Below are 14,923 nucleotides of genomic sequence, written 5' to 3'. Positions count from 1 at the left end.
CACAAACAACAGTCAGGACCCGCCCCCCCACCCGAAGGCGGAGGGAGGCTACCCTTTCGTCCACCGGGTTGAACTCCAACGTACAGGCTTTGAGCCGGGGGGAAACAAGAATTGCCACCCCAGCCCGTCGCCTCTCACTGCCGCCAACGCCAGAGTGGAAGAGGGTCCAACCCCTCTCGAGAGAAGTGGTTCCAGAGCCCTTGCTGTGCGTCGAAGTGAGTCCGACTATATCCAGCCGGAATTTCTCGACTTCGCGCACTAGCTCAGGCTCTTTCCCCCCCAGTGACGTGACGTTCCACGTCCCAAGAGCTAGCTTCTGTAGCCGAGGATCGGACCGCCAAGTGCCCTGCCTTCGGCTGTCGCCCAGCTCACAATGCACCCGACCTCTATGGCCCCTGCTATGGGTGGTGAGCCCATTGGAGGGGTGACCCACGTTGCCTCTTCGGGCTGTGCCCGGCCGGGCCCCATGGCAACAGGCCCGGCCACCAGGCGCTCGCCATCGTGCCCCACCTCCGGGCCTGGCTCCAGAGGGGGGCCCCGGTGACCCGCGTCCGGGCGAGGGAAATCTGGGTCCATGATGTTTCTTCTTCATAAAGGTCTTCGAGCTGCTCTTTGTCTGATCCCTCACCTAGAACCTGTTTGCCTTGGGAGACCCTACCAGGGGGCTTTATGCCCCCGGACAACATAGCTCCTAGGATCATTGGGACACGCAAACTCCTCTACCACGATAAGGTTGCAGCTCAGAGAGGAGATTTTCTTTTGTGTGAAATATTATTTACAGTCTTCATGAGATTATATTCTATGATTAAGTTTATCAATTTGAGGGTCCATCCTTTGCCCATTATCACCAAAAGTATATGTTTTTTTATTGAGATACCTAGGAAAGGGGTCCACCACACCTCACTAAGATTGGAGTGTCTGTACATTCCTTGCTCAGAATCTTCTTGAGAATGTTCTGGAATCACTCCTAAGCTAAGATTCCTTGTTTGGAATTTTTGGGTTAAATCTGGAGCTCTCGGAGAAGGTTCTCAAAATCTTTAGGAATACCGGCCCGAGTCTTACTTGCCAGCATTAGCTTATAGCTACAGATCAACATAACTTTGTTTTTCCAACAATGGAAAGGTAGAAATGAGTGTGAAGGCAACGTTGATTTGAGTGTTTTGAATTAAGAGCACCATCACAAAACTAAGTTATATATACATATATATATATATATATATATATATAATTACAATATATAAATGGAGTATAGTTAGAAGGCTACTATATAATGACCTAACTAAACTGTACCTCACCATTGTGACGTTTTAAACAGTATATTCTGAGAGGGTATTTAACTCAAATCCAAATATGTCCAGATACATAACATTTCTCAAAGGCGAACATATATGTATTTTTGTGAGTTATGTTTCTTTCGATGTCTGCTATTAAAATTTTGTTTCTTCTACAGCGTTGACAAAATGTCTGCAGAGATTTCAGACGATGACTATTATTACGGCAGTGAAGATTTCAGTCCTTGCCACTTGGATCTAAACCCTGCAAACGTCCTCACTCAAACTTACCTGCACTCCCTCATCTGCGCCTTGGGCCTGGTGGGCAACATCCTGGTGGTGGTTACGTACATATTCTACAAGAAAATCAAGACCATGACGGATGTTTACCTGGTCAATGTGGCCGTGGCCGACCTGACCTTCGTGCTGGCCTTGCCTTTCATCATATACAACGAGCAGCACAGTTGGCCGATGGGCGCTGTGGCCTGCAAGGTGCTGAGGTCAGCATACAGCATCAACCTGTACAGCGGGATGCTCCTGCTGGCGTGCATCAGCGGCGATCGTTACATCGCCATCGTGCAAGCCAGGCGCTTTTTCGGCGCCCGCTCCGGCTCTTTGATCTACAGCCGCGTCATCTGCTTCGCCATGTGGGTTTGCGCCGCGGCGTTAACCGTGCCCACGGTCATTTACACCAAGCGCGTGGAAGAAGACGGCCCGGGGACCGAGGACGTGGTGTGTCAGCTGTCTTTCAGTGCAGATAGCAAAGCCAAGCTCATCAAAGTGCTCATTCCCAGCCTGCAAATGGCCATCGGCTTCGTGCTGCCCCTCGTGGTGATGATGCTGTGTTACTCCTGCATCACGCTCACGTTGATCCGAGAGCAGAGCAGCCAGAGGCACAAGGCCATCCGAGTGGTTGTGGTGGTGATTGTTGTCTTCGTTGCGTGCCACCTGCCGTACAACGTGGCCTTGCTCGACCACACGCTCTCTCTCTTTAAAGAGAGAAGCTGTGAAGGAGAAAAGCTAAAACTCCAAGTTCTGGCCGTGTCCAAAGGTGTCGCCTACCTGCATTGCTGTCTTAATCCCATCCTCTACGCCTTCACTGGCTCCAAGTTTAGGACCCACTTCAGGCAAATATTTAAGGACTTGTGGTGCTTTGGTAAAAAATGCACTTACTCGGCCCGTCCTTCGCATGGCATGTCTATATCTGTGTCTGTACCGGGCTTTAAGTCTTCAGAAGGATCCAACAACTTCTCATCCTTTACTGCATAATTACTCCGTTGGAAAAAATACGGAAAGTATTGTCGTGGTAGTGAAAGTGCAGCTAAATGTGTGTACGTATTGTACAAAAGGAATGCGCGATATGACCTAAAATTTACAGTATATCAACATATTTTTGCAGCCTCCTGCGGTAAAGACACACACCATATCACCATATACAAAACCCTAAAACCGGTGAAGTTGGCACTTTGTGTAATTTGTAAATAATAAGAACAGAGTACCATGATTTGTAAATCCTTTTCAACTTATATTCAATTGAACACACAGCGAAGACAAGATATTTAATGATTGAACTGAGAAACTTATTTTTTTTCTTGCAAAGAACAACTAACTTAGAATTTAATGGCAGCAACACATTGCAAAAAAGTTGGAACAGGGAAATTTTTACCACAGTGTTACATGGCCTTTCCTTTTAACAACACTCATTAAACGTTTGGGAACTGAGGAGACCAATATTGGAAGCTATACAGAAATTCGAAAGTTGCTTGGATGGCAACAAATGTTGCTCCAAAAGCTGTATGTACCTTTCAGCATTAATGGTGCCTTCACAGATGTGTGAGTTACCCATGCCTTGGGCAACTAAGCGAAGCAGGCGGGGTTTCTGGATGTTGTTGATAAATCAGAATCAGAAAAATAATTACTTAATTATTGAAATTGTCAGCACAATCCCATTTAAGATCAGGCAAACATTACAGGGAGACAGAACAGGATCGTTGACGGGTCTGCCAACTTCCGGCGCCCCATACAAAAAAGGTGAGAAAGAAGTAAACAGTGGATGGGGGGGAGAGGAAGGTGGGGTGTTGGTGAGAAAAAATAAATAAATAAAATTAATAAAAAAAATAAAACATAAAATAAAAAAAATAAAAAGGCTTTCGCTTTGCATAGTAGAGTTTTAACGTGCACTTACAGATGTAGCGAAGAACTGTGGTTACTGACAGTGGTTTTCTGAAGTGTTCCTGAGCCCATGTGGTGATATCCTTTACACACTGATGTCGCTTTTTGATGCTGTACAACCCAAGGGATCGAAGGTCTGTAATATCACCGCTTACGTGCAGTGATTTCTCCAGATTCTCTGTACCTTTTGATGATATTACGGACCGTAGATGGTGAAATCCCTAAATTTCTTGCAATAGCTCATTGAGAAATGTTGTTCTTAAACTGTTTGACGATTTGCTCATGCATTTGTTCACAAAGTAGTGACCCTTGCTCCATCCTTGTTTGTGAATGACTGAGCATTTCATGGAAGCAGCTTTTATACCCAATTATGGCACCCACCTGTTCCCAATTAGCTTGTTCACCTGTGGGATGTTACAAATAAGTGTTTGATGAGCATTCCTCAACTTTCTCAGTCTTTTCTGCCACTTGTGCCAGCTTTTTTGAAACATGTTGCAGGCACCAAGTTCCGAATGAGCTAATATTTGCAAAAAATACCAATGTTTTCCATTTTGAATATTAAACATCTTGTCTTTGCAATCTATTCAATTGAATATACATCGAACAGGATTTGCAAATCATTGTATTCTGTTTTTATTTACGATTTACAGAACGTGCCACTTCACTGGTTTTGGGTTTTGTATTATTTGCTGTATAACTGATAATATAATCATATCAAAACAAGTAAAAAAAGCTCCTAATTCAAAGATTTAAATAACCTGTTTTTTTTCCCCTTAGAGCAATCTAACCACCAGTATCGACCTGATACCTGACCTGATACTATACTTTGTATTGTTACTGTTGATATTTGAATCACCCACCTCTGTTTACATTCAAGAGCTCTAGTTTGTGGTTAGTAGTTACATATTGACTTAGTTTTTTTGTCGCCATGGAGGCGAGGATTCCTGAATTAGAAGCAGCTTCACCGTGTTGAGGGAAATCTGGGCTAAGCTGAGGATGTTGTTATGACTTGTGTAGCCCTTTGAGACACTCGTCATTTAGGGCTATATAAGTAAACATGGATTGATTGAAATTAGCCGCAAGGACCCTACAGTACATTGAGGACGTGTTTGTTCGCTTTTCAGTGTCAAATTTGCAGGACACAGCTAGAATGTGTCATCAACATGCATCATCACGATATAATGATAGTATTAAAAGTGCTATCGTTGGGCAAATGTATACTATCTATGTCGTACCCTACAGTACAAATGTCAGTGAAGGCAACATGCTGCACCTGTATAAAAATATTAGTGCTGTTCAAGTTAACTCATGTGATTCATCTCAAAATATTACAGCACTCATCATGAATGAACGCAGATTATTCACCTTAATTGTGGATGATTACCTGAAAGGCGGCGTTGGTTGTTAGACAGTCTGTGATCAGGTCAATGCATGCGTGAGATGAATGCAGCAATGTACAGAGACATGCTGGATGAAAACCAACGTTTCCCATCCAACCTGATGGAGCTTAAGAGGTGCTGCAAAGAGGAGACTGCCCAAAGGAGACTGCCCAAAGATAGGTGTGCCAAGCTTATGGCATCATATTCAAAAAGACTTGAGGCTTTATTTGCTGTTGAAGGTGCATCAACATGTAATTATTTTTTTATTAATACATTTGCAAAATATATGAAAAAAACTTTTTTATGTTGTAATAATGAGGTATTGTGGTATTTTGGAATAAGACATAACATAAGTGGAAAAAGTGAATCGCTGTGAATACACTTTGGATGCACTGTATGTATTGTATAAGTTCTCTCTTTGCTTGTTTTTTATACTTTTCTTCCTTTTTCATATTTGATTTGTATTAATGTCCTTATTGAATTGTAGCTTGTATTGTTGTAATTGCATTAAACATTCTTTATTATTTAAAAAAACGCAATCCCGAACCAAATACTAAGCAGTTTTGTGATTAAACAAAGTGTCATGGCGCATGCTCAATCCGGCATGTCATCTGCTGCAAGCGTAGCCGGCAGCTCTGCTAGAAGTGCGCCGGGACAAGCGCCTGCTCGCTCTTCCTGCATCCCGGCCACGCGCCTGCACGGCTGAGGGCAATCAGCAATCAGCACAACTAATTCTGATAAGGGCAGACGGCATAAAGTCCAGCGGACCCGAAGATCCAGTTCTGGAACGTAGTTCACTCTTGTAGTAAACATCCAGTCTCTGGTTTCCCTCCTCGTACTTGCTCTCTCTGTGCTTTCCCTCTGCCCGTGTTTTATGTCCTATGTGTTCCTTGCAGTATTACCTCTGTATCCCGTGATCGAGCAGTGTGCCTCGACTACCCAACGGACTTTCGACTGCTTCCCTCGATCCTCGTTGCCTCTCACCAGACCCCGACCTCTCGCTTGCCCACGGACTGTCTTCTTGCCTTGCCCCCCTGGACTGTCAAAGGATTCATCCGACACGCACAGACAACAACCTCTGGTAACATTAACATTGTTAATTCTTCACATCGTCTTGCACCATTCACATCGAGTAGCATTCACACCCCGACATATAATCAGGTTTAATAAACCTGTCGTTTCCTTCCCCCGCTGTACGTAACACAAAGTATATCATGCATTAGCATCATCAAATGTTACGTCTTGTTAAATGTGCTTTTTGTCCATACTTGCCAACCTTGAGACCTCCAATTTCGGGAGGTGGGGGGTGGGGGTAGGGGCGTGGTTGGGGGCGCGGTTAAGAGGGGAGGAGTATATTTACAGCTGTTGTGTGCGCAGTTATGCACTGCAGTCTCTAAAAGCCGTAGATGTTATTGTCACATATGCATGATTGATTGATTGATTGAAACTTTTATTAGTAGATTGCACAGGACAGTACGTATTCCGTACAATTGACCACTAAATGGTAACACCCGAATATGTTTTTCAACTTGTTCCAGTCGGGGTCCACGTTAATCAATTCATGGTATAAATATATACTATTAGCATCATACAGTCATCACACAAGTTAATCATCATAGTATATACATTGAATTATTTACATTATTTACAATCCGGGGGGTGGGATGAGGAGCTTTGGTTGATATCAGTACTTCAGTCATCAACAATTGCATCAACAGAGAAATGGACATTGAAACAGTGTAGGTCTTACTTAGTAAAATATGTAGAGCGAACAGTGAACAAAGTTAGTTCAGATAGCATAAGAACAAGTATATACTTTAGAAATACATTTGATTATTTTACATTAGGTTATTTACAATCTGGGGAGACAGGATGTGAATGGAGGAGGGTATTAGTAAAAGCTTGAAGTCACCTGGAGGTGTTGTGGTGCATGTACAGTATATGGCAGTATTGTCCTGTTTAAGAGTGTCACAACATTGCTGTTTACGGCAGATGAACTACTGTACGGTAGACGAAAACGTGACTGCTGTTGTTGTGTGTTGTTACTGCGCTGGGAGGACGTTAATGAAACTGCCTAACAATAAACCCACATAAGAAACCAAGAACTGGCCCTCGATCATTCTACAGTTACAACGTCATTGGGCAGACACGCGGTTTATATTGTGGGAAAACGGACGTGAAAACAGGCTGTCCTCACTCAGGTCCGCATGTAGCTGGACGGGGCGTGGCCTCCAGCTCCGCCTGAATTTCCGGAGAAAATCTTTCCCGGGAGGTCTTCGGGAGAGGCGCTGAATTTCAGGAGTCTCCCGGAAAATCCGGGAGGGTTGGCAAGTATGTTTTTGTCACTCTCTCAAAATAAAAATGTTTTAACCAAAAAATATACCTACACTATCATCGGCGTGGCCTATTTAGATATCCATATGGGCTATTTGTCCAATATCAGCAAAACACAAGTTGCGGATGATATCGGCTTATTTTGGCTACGAGGAGACAGCAACGACACAACAGCAAAGCACACAATAGCACACAAGCTAGACATTCATAAATGTCCTTTATTTGATTAATTGCAGTCCAAACACAACAAATGTCAATATAACAAATAACTATAGTTACGTATTACTCACATTTACAAAATATCTGGGGCAGCACGATGGAACAGGGGTTAGTGCATGTGCCTCACAATACGAAGGTCCTGAGTTGTCCTGGGTCCAATCCCGGGCTCAGGGTCTTTTTGTGTGGAGTTTGCATGTTCTCCTCGTGACTGCATGGGTTCCCTCCGGGTACTCCGGCTTCCTCCCACTTCCAAAGACATGCACCTGGGGATAAGTTGATTGGCAACACTAAATTGGTCCTAGTGTGTGAATGTGAGTGTGAATGTTGTATGTCTATCTGTGTTGGCCCTGCGATGAGGTGGCGACTTGTCCAGAGTGTACTCTGCCTTCCGTCCGAATGCAGCTAGGCTCCGGCGACCCCCCGCGACCCTGAACGGGACAAGCAGCAGGAAATGAATGGACAAAGCATCTGAGGCAGTATTGTAATAGAAAATATCTAGTAACAAACGTGTCGGCTTCATTCAACTTATCATGAGCTTAGCTTATTGAATTGTGGCCACTAGGTGTCGCTGAACACAAATGCCACTGCACTTCAACTAACTTACGACAGCGGAGGTCCATTACAGATGGTTATTAGTAAATAGGTTAGTGTTTGACTAACTTCACTTGTAAAAATCTTTTGTAACATTCCTCACTACACAATTAATAAAAGTATGTATGATTTGTGCTACTATGGAATCCTAATACTATTTATATAGGCCATTATTCAAGGCTCCAATATGCATCCAGCCATTTTCTACCGCTTGTCCCTTTTTGGGGTCGCTGGAGCCTATTTCAGCTGCATTCAGGCTGTAGTCGGAGTACACCCTGGACAAGTCGACCCCTCATCGCAGTATGAGGAGTGCTCAGGCCGCAGGTGAGCGGGCTAACACTGATCAGAGACAGGTGAACATAATGAGCAACCATGGCAACTAAAACAAACTCAGAGATGCACAAAAAGAAACTAAAGGGGTAAAAAACTAACAGTAAAAACACAAAACATGATCCGGACCACGGATCATGACAGTATTGAAGTAAAACAGTTGTATTGGGACACCCCTATGTGTTAGCAATACTGATTTTAGGTCTGGGCGATATATGGATTTTATTAATATATTCAAGTTTTTTCTTGCATACGATTTTTAAGAATAAGCGCCGCCCCCTTGATTCCTTAGTGGCACACATACAAAACCATGGTCAGTGCTAACGCTAACGAGCGTGAGATGTTTGTTCCAAAGAAAAGAAAAGTGTTGTCAGCAGTTTGGTTTTGCGGCAACAGGCATGGAACAAATGACTGCACGATGCATATTTTTTTCCCAAAAGGCATCAGCACAACTAACTTAATCCCGCATCCGATAGCGAAGCCTCCAGCCGAGTGCGGGAAATACAATTCTCTACGAGGCGATCATGACGCAACAACAACAAAATATGGGCTAAAAATGACCTTATTATGGTGGAATCCTCACTATGGTCCTCTCAATGTTTTACTTCATGACCTATTTGGATACAATGTTTAATGCAGCATTTTTATTTACAGAAGAAGCTTGAAGTCTGCACTATATTGATCTCATTGTTGGACATTATTTATTTGCATGCAAAATGTGCAACGCTACATTGTTGTTGACAGATGGATTGTATTCAAGACAGAAGTATTGCTTCCCAAGAGGAGCTTTTAATTTAATTCTTAAAAAATTATTCCATGAAAAGTACAATTTATACCTGGTCTAAAAAGAACAACATTATACAAATTAGAATCTTGCTAAGAGTAAGATGCAGTGTAAGCATTTCAATCTACTAGTTTTTCATTTCATGAGAGAAAAACGTAATTTAAAATATCTGTCATTTGTAATTTGTAACTTTCTGTGAAAAAATCAAGGATTTATTTTTTGATTTGATTGTTGGCCCTGCAATGTCCAGGGTGTACGCGACCTTCCGCCCGATTGTAGCTGTGATAGGCTCCAGAAGGGGAATAAGCGGTAGAAAATGAATGGATGGATGGATGGATGGATGAAGAGATTCAACAAACATTTGTATTTGTCACAATAAGAAGTTCAATTTAGGAATAAATGTTAATGTAAGATTATTGGAGTTGAAGCTATCAATCACCAGAAAGAGGGCCAAATACAAACAGATACACTGCAGAAAAGAGCTAAGATAAAAAAGACTAGATTTTTAGGAAAAAATACTACAAACTAATGACATCAATTAGTTGCATGGGCAGATCATTGTACTTGTAAGACATCCTAAATTAAGATGTGTACATCTACACATTAGCAGGACTTTAAAGATAGAAATAAGTATTTTATTCTGAAAACAAGCAATATGCAGCCAGCAGTTTTTAAAGTAAGCATCCTCGAGATGTTGCGGATTCTTTGAACAAGATTTTCTATGTGGAGAAAAAATAAATGGTAACACTTTAGTATGTGGAAGCACGGTGAGAGAGGGGTTAGAGCATGTGCCTCACAATACGAAGGTCCTGAGTTGTCCTGGGTTCAATCCCGGGATTGGAATCTTTCTGTGTGGAGTTTGCATGTTTCCCCGTGACTGAGTGGGTTCCCTCCGAGTACTCCGGCTTCCTCCCACTTCCGAAGACATGCACCTGGGGATAGGTTGATTGGCAACACTAAATGGTCCCTAGTGTGTGAATGTGAGTGTGAATGTTGTCTGTCTATCTGTGTTGGCCCTGTGATGAGGTGGCGACTTGTCCAGGGTGTACAACCGCCTTCCGCCTGAATGCAGCTGAGTTAGGCACCAGCCACCCCCCCGCAGTAGTAAATGGATGGATGGACTATAGTATGGGGAACATATTCTAAGTAACAAAGACTTTATTTGGAGTCATTTGGACACTAGGGGAACATATAAGGGTTAGGATTACGGTTAGGGTTTCTAATTAGCAACAATTCTAAGGTTATTGAGGGAAGACTCTTAGTTAATGGCTTACTGGTTGTATAATAAGGCCATGCAGAATAAGGCATTAATAAGTACTTAATAATGACTAATTAAGAGCCAATATGTTACTAATTACATGTTAATAAACAAATAATAATGGTGAATAAGTTCGCCATACTAATTTTAACATGTTTATATTAGAATAGACAACATAATTATTCATGCTAAAATTAAGATTAGTAAAAAAAAAGTAAATAGCTCCTAAAACTAACGACATTTCTACAAAAAACATTTGAAATCTTGGCAAGTGGCAAATAATTTGCAGCGTACAAACAAATGATGACTTTTACTTGTGGTCACAAATCTTGGTTTCATTAACTTAGCTATGTAGATATGTTTTGTGTATTCAATGAGGTCAAAGGTTACTGGTGCTATACCAAAGAGTTTTTACACTAGTTTTACAATCTGGTGGACGTCTGGAAAAAGTCAAACTTCTTTTAAATTCCAAAGTCACACACATTTATGGACAATGCATTTATCACTACTGTAATATCTCCTACGTCCACTGGATGTCCTCAGTAAGCCTTATTGGTTACTTGCCTTGCTGCATGTTTTGCTTGCAGTTTTAGCTTTTTGTCTTTTATGAAAGGTTTGTCTTTTTACGTCACCCAAACTGCACATATGCTCTGAAGTAGAACCATTTGTTGTTGTCATTTGCTCCTTGCACATACTTCTTCTTTCATACATTTAGAACTTTGTGGAACACAATATTGTCTCAAACACTATTACTTGTTGGCTTTTGAGTTAACCAGAGGGAAAAAGATAGTGATGATTAATTATAGTTAATTATGTGGCACAAGGCTATTATTCAATTCAATAAAGAATCCCCTTTCATCCATGAAAATAATAACTTTCTGTCACATGGTTTACTATTCTTAAAACATCTGTCTACACGTCAAACTTACTGTCCACCCATCCATCCTTCATCCAAAAATTATTTTGCTCATCCATCCATCCATCCATCAATCAGTCCATGACCCAGGTGTCCATTGTTGAATTTTTCATTCTAAAATAGTACATTTGTTCATCTATCCATCAATTGTCCTTAAGGACGTCAAAGTGGAAGAGTAACGGCCCCCTATGACATCACCTCAGGCAGTACTGCATCAAAAACCGACGTCAGTGTGTAAAGGATATTACCACATGGGCTCAGGAACACTTCATAAAACCACTGTCAGTAACTACAGTTGGTCGCTACATCTGTCAGTGCAAGTTAAAACTCTACTATTCAAAGCCAAACCCATTTATCAACAATATCCTGAAACGCTGCTGGCTTGGCTGGGCCCAAGCTCAGCTAAGATGGACTGATGCAAAGTGGAAAGGTGTTCTGTGGTCTGACGAGTCCACATTTCAAATTATATTTGGAAACAGAGGAAAATAACCATTCGGATTGTTATAGGCGCAGAGTTCAAAAGCCAGCATGTGTGATGGTATGGGGGTGCATTAGTGCCCAAGGCATAGGTAACTTACACATCTGTGAAGGCACCATTAATGCTGAAAGGTCCATACAGGTTTTGGAGCAACATATGTTGTCATCCAAGCAACGTTATCATGAACGCCCCTGCTTATTTCAGCAAGACAAGTGTTACAACAGTGTGGCTTTGTACAAAAAGAGTGCGGGTACTTTCCTGGCCCACTTGCAGTCCAGACCTGTCTCCCATCGAAAATGTGTGGCGCATTATGAAGCGTAAAAAACGACAGCAGAGACCCCGGACTGTTGAACGACTGAAGCTCTACATAAAACAAGAATGGGAAAGAATTCCACTTTCAAAGCTTCAACAATTAGTTTCCTCAGTTCCCAAACGTTTATTGAGTGTTGTTATAAGAAAAGGTGATGTAACACAGTGGTGAACATGCCCTTTCCCAACTACTTTGGCACGTGTTGCAGCCAAGAAATTCTAAGTTAATTATTATTTGAAAAAATTAAAAATAAAGTTTATGAGTTTGAACATCAAATATCTTGTCTTTGTAGTGCATTCAAATTGAATATGGGTTGAAAAGTATTTGCAAATCATTGTATTCCGGGCTTCACAGTGGCAGAGGGGTTAGTGCGTCTGCTTCACAATACAAAGGTCCTGCAGTCCTGGGTTAAATCCCAGGCTCGGGATCTTTCTGTGTGGAGTTTGCATGTTCTCCCCATGAATGCGTGGGTTCCCTTCCGGGTACTCCGGAGGGAATGCGTGGGTTCCCTCCGGGTACTACTAGAAAATGTGTAAGTGGGAAACATCAAACATCAAAGAATACAACCAGCATACATTTAGCTATGAATAAAAAGTAAAATAAACATATACACTGTGGTGGCCTCTGCGGTGTTCCACGCCATCGTCCGCTGGGGTGGAGAGAGTATGCCTAGAGACAGGAGCAGACCCAACAAAGCAACCAAGAGAGCCTACTCCACTCTCGGCCGCCAACCAACTCTCGGCCAGTGTCCAGTCCGCCTGGATGAGCGAGGATGTGTCCAAGAAGACTGAGGTGTCCGACAACTCTTCACCCAGCCAAGACACTGCGAAGCCTCTCAGTCCCGGCGCTCATTGCTAGCTCCGCAGCCCTGTCCCCTCATCCGCATCTCCTCCAGTCCCTCCAAACCAACTTCGGTGTGGCAAACAACCAGCAGCTGGTCTCCATGGCCATAAGTCTCCCGGGTGGCAGATCCAGAAGTCCACAAAAAGCATCGCAGAGGTCACGAAAGTGCCACCCCTTGTCCCATAGTCTCAAAGGGTCCCGGACCAAAAGGCAAAAAAATATAGTAACACATGAAAACAAGAGGGAAACACAAAAGGATGACACAAGAGCACAAACGTCCTGCCAACAGCAGCCACTACAGCAGCGCCATCTTGGAAAAAAAAAAATATATATATATATATATATATAAATACATAAATTAAAAAAAAAAAAAAAAAAAAAAATATGTATATATATATATATATATATATATATATATATATATATATATATATATATATACATACATATATATATATGGGCTTCACGGTGGAAGAGGGGTTAGTGCGTCTGCCTCACAATACGAAGGTCCTGAGTAGTCAGGGTTCAATCCCGGGCTCGGGATCTTTCTGTGTGGAGTTTGCATGTCCTCCCCGTGAATGCGTGGGTTCCCTCCGGGTACTCCGGCTTCCTCCCACCTCCAAAGACATGCACCTGGGGATAGGTTGATTGGCAACATTAAATTGGCCCTAGTGTGTGAATGTAAGTGTGAATGTTGTCTGTCTATCTGTGTTGGCCCTGCGATGAGACGGCGACTTGTCCAGGGTGTACCCCGCCTTCCGCCCCATTGTAGCTGAGATAGGCACCAGCGCCCCCCGCGACCCCAAAGGGAAAGAGCGGTAGGAAATGGATGGATGGATGGATATATATATATATATATATATATATATATATATAATTATTATATAAATAGCGAGGTTACTCTTGTCATGTTTCAGTCGGCAAATATTAATCTCCTTTAAAGTCAATGAGCTGAGATCATGCCGAGTAAAAATATTTGAACTGCTTTGATGATGAGCAATAACAATAAGTTAAGTGATCTGGTTGTGTGTGCAAAGTTTTCTTCAGCACTCTCCAGTGATGCATCCCAGCATGAGGAGTAATATGATATATGAATGTCAGCATGTAACTTCACAGAATGACACCTTGTAAAGGACACTTTCATTTATGGTTTACAGCTTTTTGAGGCCCAGGCTCATTCCAGAAAATGTTTGCAGTTGCACACGTTACAGAAGTGTTGCAGTATGTCCACCAACTAGGAGACGGTGGAGAATTGTCTTTGGAGGACAGACACAGTCAAAGTGAGTCACATTTGAGTAAGTATTCAAGTATACTTGGTAATAAAGTAGCTGCTTTGACCCTTGTACTGTTATTATTCATTCTGCCTTCTCAGCAACTTTGAGAGGTTTGGTCACAACATGCTCTCTAAACATGATGCAGATGTTTGCAGAGGACTGACTGAATGCTGCTTTCTGTTCTGAAAACAAAGTTTTAATCGGAAGGTAGAAACATTGCAATACAACACACACACCCCATACATTGCATTAAATCAGTGCCATTTTCTTGTTGTAACTCTCAAATAAACTTTAATTTCTGTCTTTTTTAACTTTTAAAGTTTGATATTACGCAAATTGAACAACTCCAATTTTTTTATCAACCCGTCTCATGCAACTTTAATTTCTGTAGAAAGTTTTTTAGCGAAATATGATTAATTCGAGTAACACAGTGGTTCTCAACCCTTTTTCAGTGATGTACCCCCTGTGAACATGTTTTAAATTCAAGTACCCCCTAATCAGAGCAAATCATTTTGGGTTGAAAAAAAGAGACAAAGAAGTAAAATACAGCACTATGTCATGAGTTTCTGGTTTATTAAATTGTATAACAGTGCAAAATATTGCTCATTTGTAGTGGTCTTTCTTGAACTGTTTGAAAAAAAGGATATAAAAATAACTAAAAACTTGTTGAAAAATAAACAAGTGATTCAATCATAAATAAAGACTTCCACACATAGAAGTAATCATCAACTTAAAGTGCCCTCTTTGGGGATTGTAATAGAGAT

General features: G+C 41.9%; 1 protein-coding gene and 1 long non-coding RNA gene across 4 annotated transcripts in view; one reads left to right on the top strand and one right to left on the bottom strand.

Moving 5' to 3' along the window:
• The window catches only part of ccr6b (chemokine (C-C motif) receptor 6b), a 33,802-nt gene extending 27,699 nt beyond the window's left edge, over positions 1-6,103 (top strand). For 2 of the 3 annotated variants that reach the window (XM_061895670.1, XM_061895669.1), the window contains one exon: positions 1,451-5,688. In XM_061895670.1, coding sequence (XP_061751654.1) covers positions 1,461-2,540 — 1,080 coding nt within the window. In that variant the 5' untranslated portion in view covers positions 1,451-1,460 and the 3' untranslated portion in view covers positions 2,541-5,688. Of the gene's footprint in view, positions 1-1,450; positions 5,689-5,718 lie in introns of those variants that run through there. The other variant, XR_009806188.1, reaches the window with a different exon arrangement.
• A 1,275-nt stretch (positions 6,104-7,378) lies between these two features.
• LOC133549831 (uncharacterized) overlaps positions 7,379-14,923 on the bottom strand; it is a 24,512-nt gene continuing 16,967 nt past the window's right edge. Inside the window, exon 3 of the long non-coding RNA XR_009806185.1 lies at positions 7,379-7,803. This is a non-coding gene — a long non-coding RNA (uncharacterized LOC133549831). The remainder of the gene's footprint in view (positions 7,804-14,923) is intronic.

Source organism: Nerophis ophidion, linkage group LG03, assembly GCF_033978795.1.
Source record: "Nerophis ophidion isolate RoL-2023_Sa linkage group LG03, RoL_Noph_v1.0, whole genome shotgun sequence".
NCBI classification, from domain to species: domain Eukaryota; kingdom Metazoa; phylum Chordata; class Actinopteri; order Syngnathiformes; family Syngnathidae; genus Nerophis; species Nerophis ophidion.
This window is presented reverse-complemented; position numbering and strand designations above follow the sequence as displayed.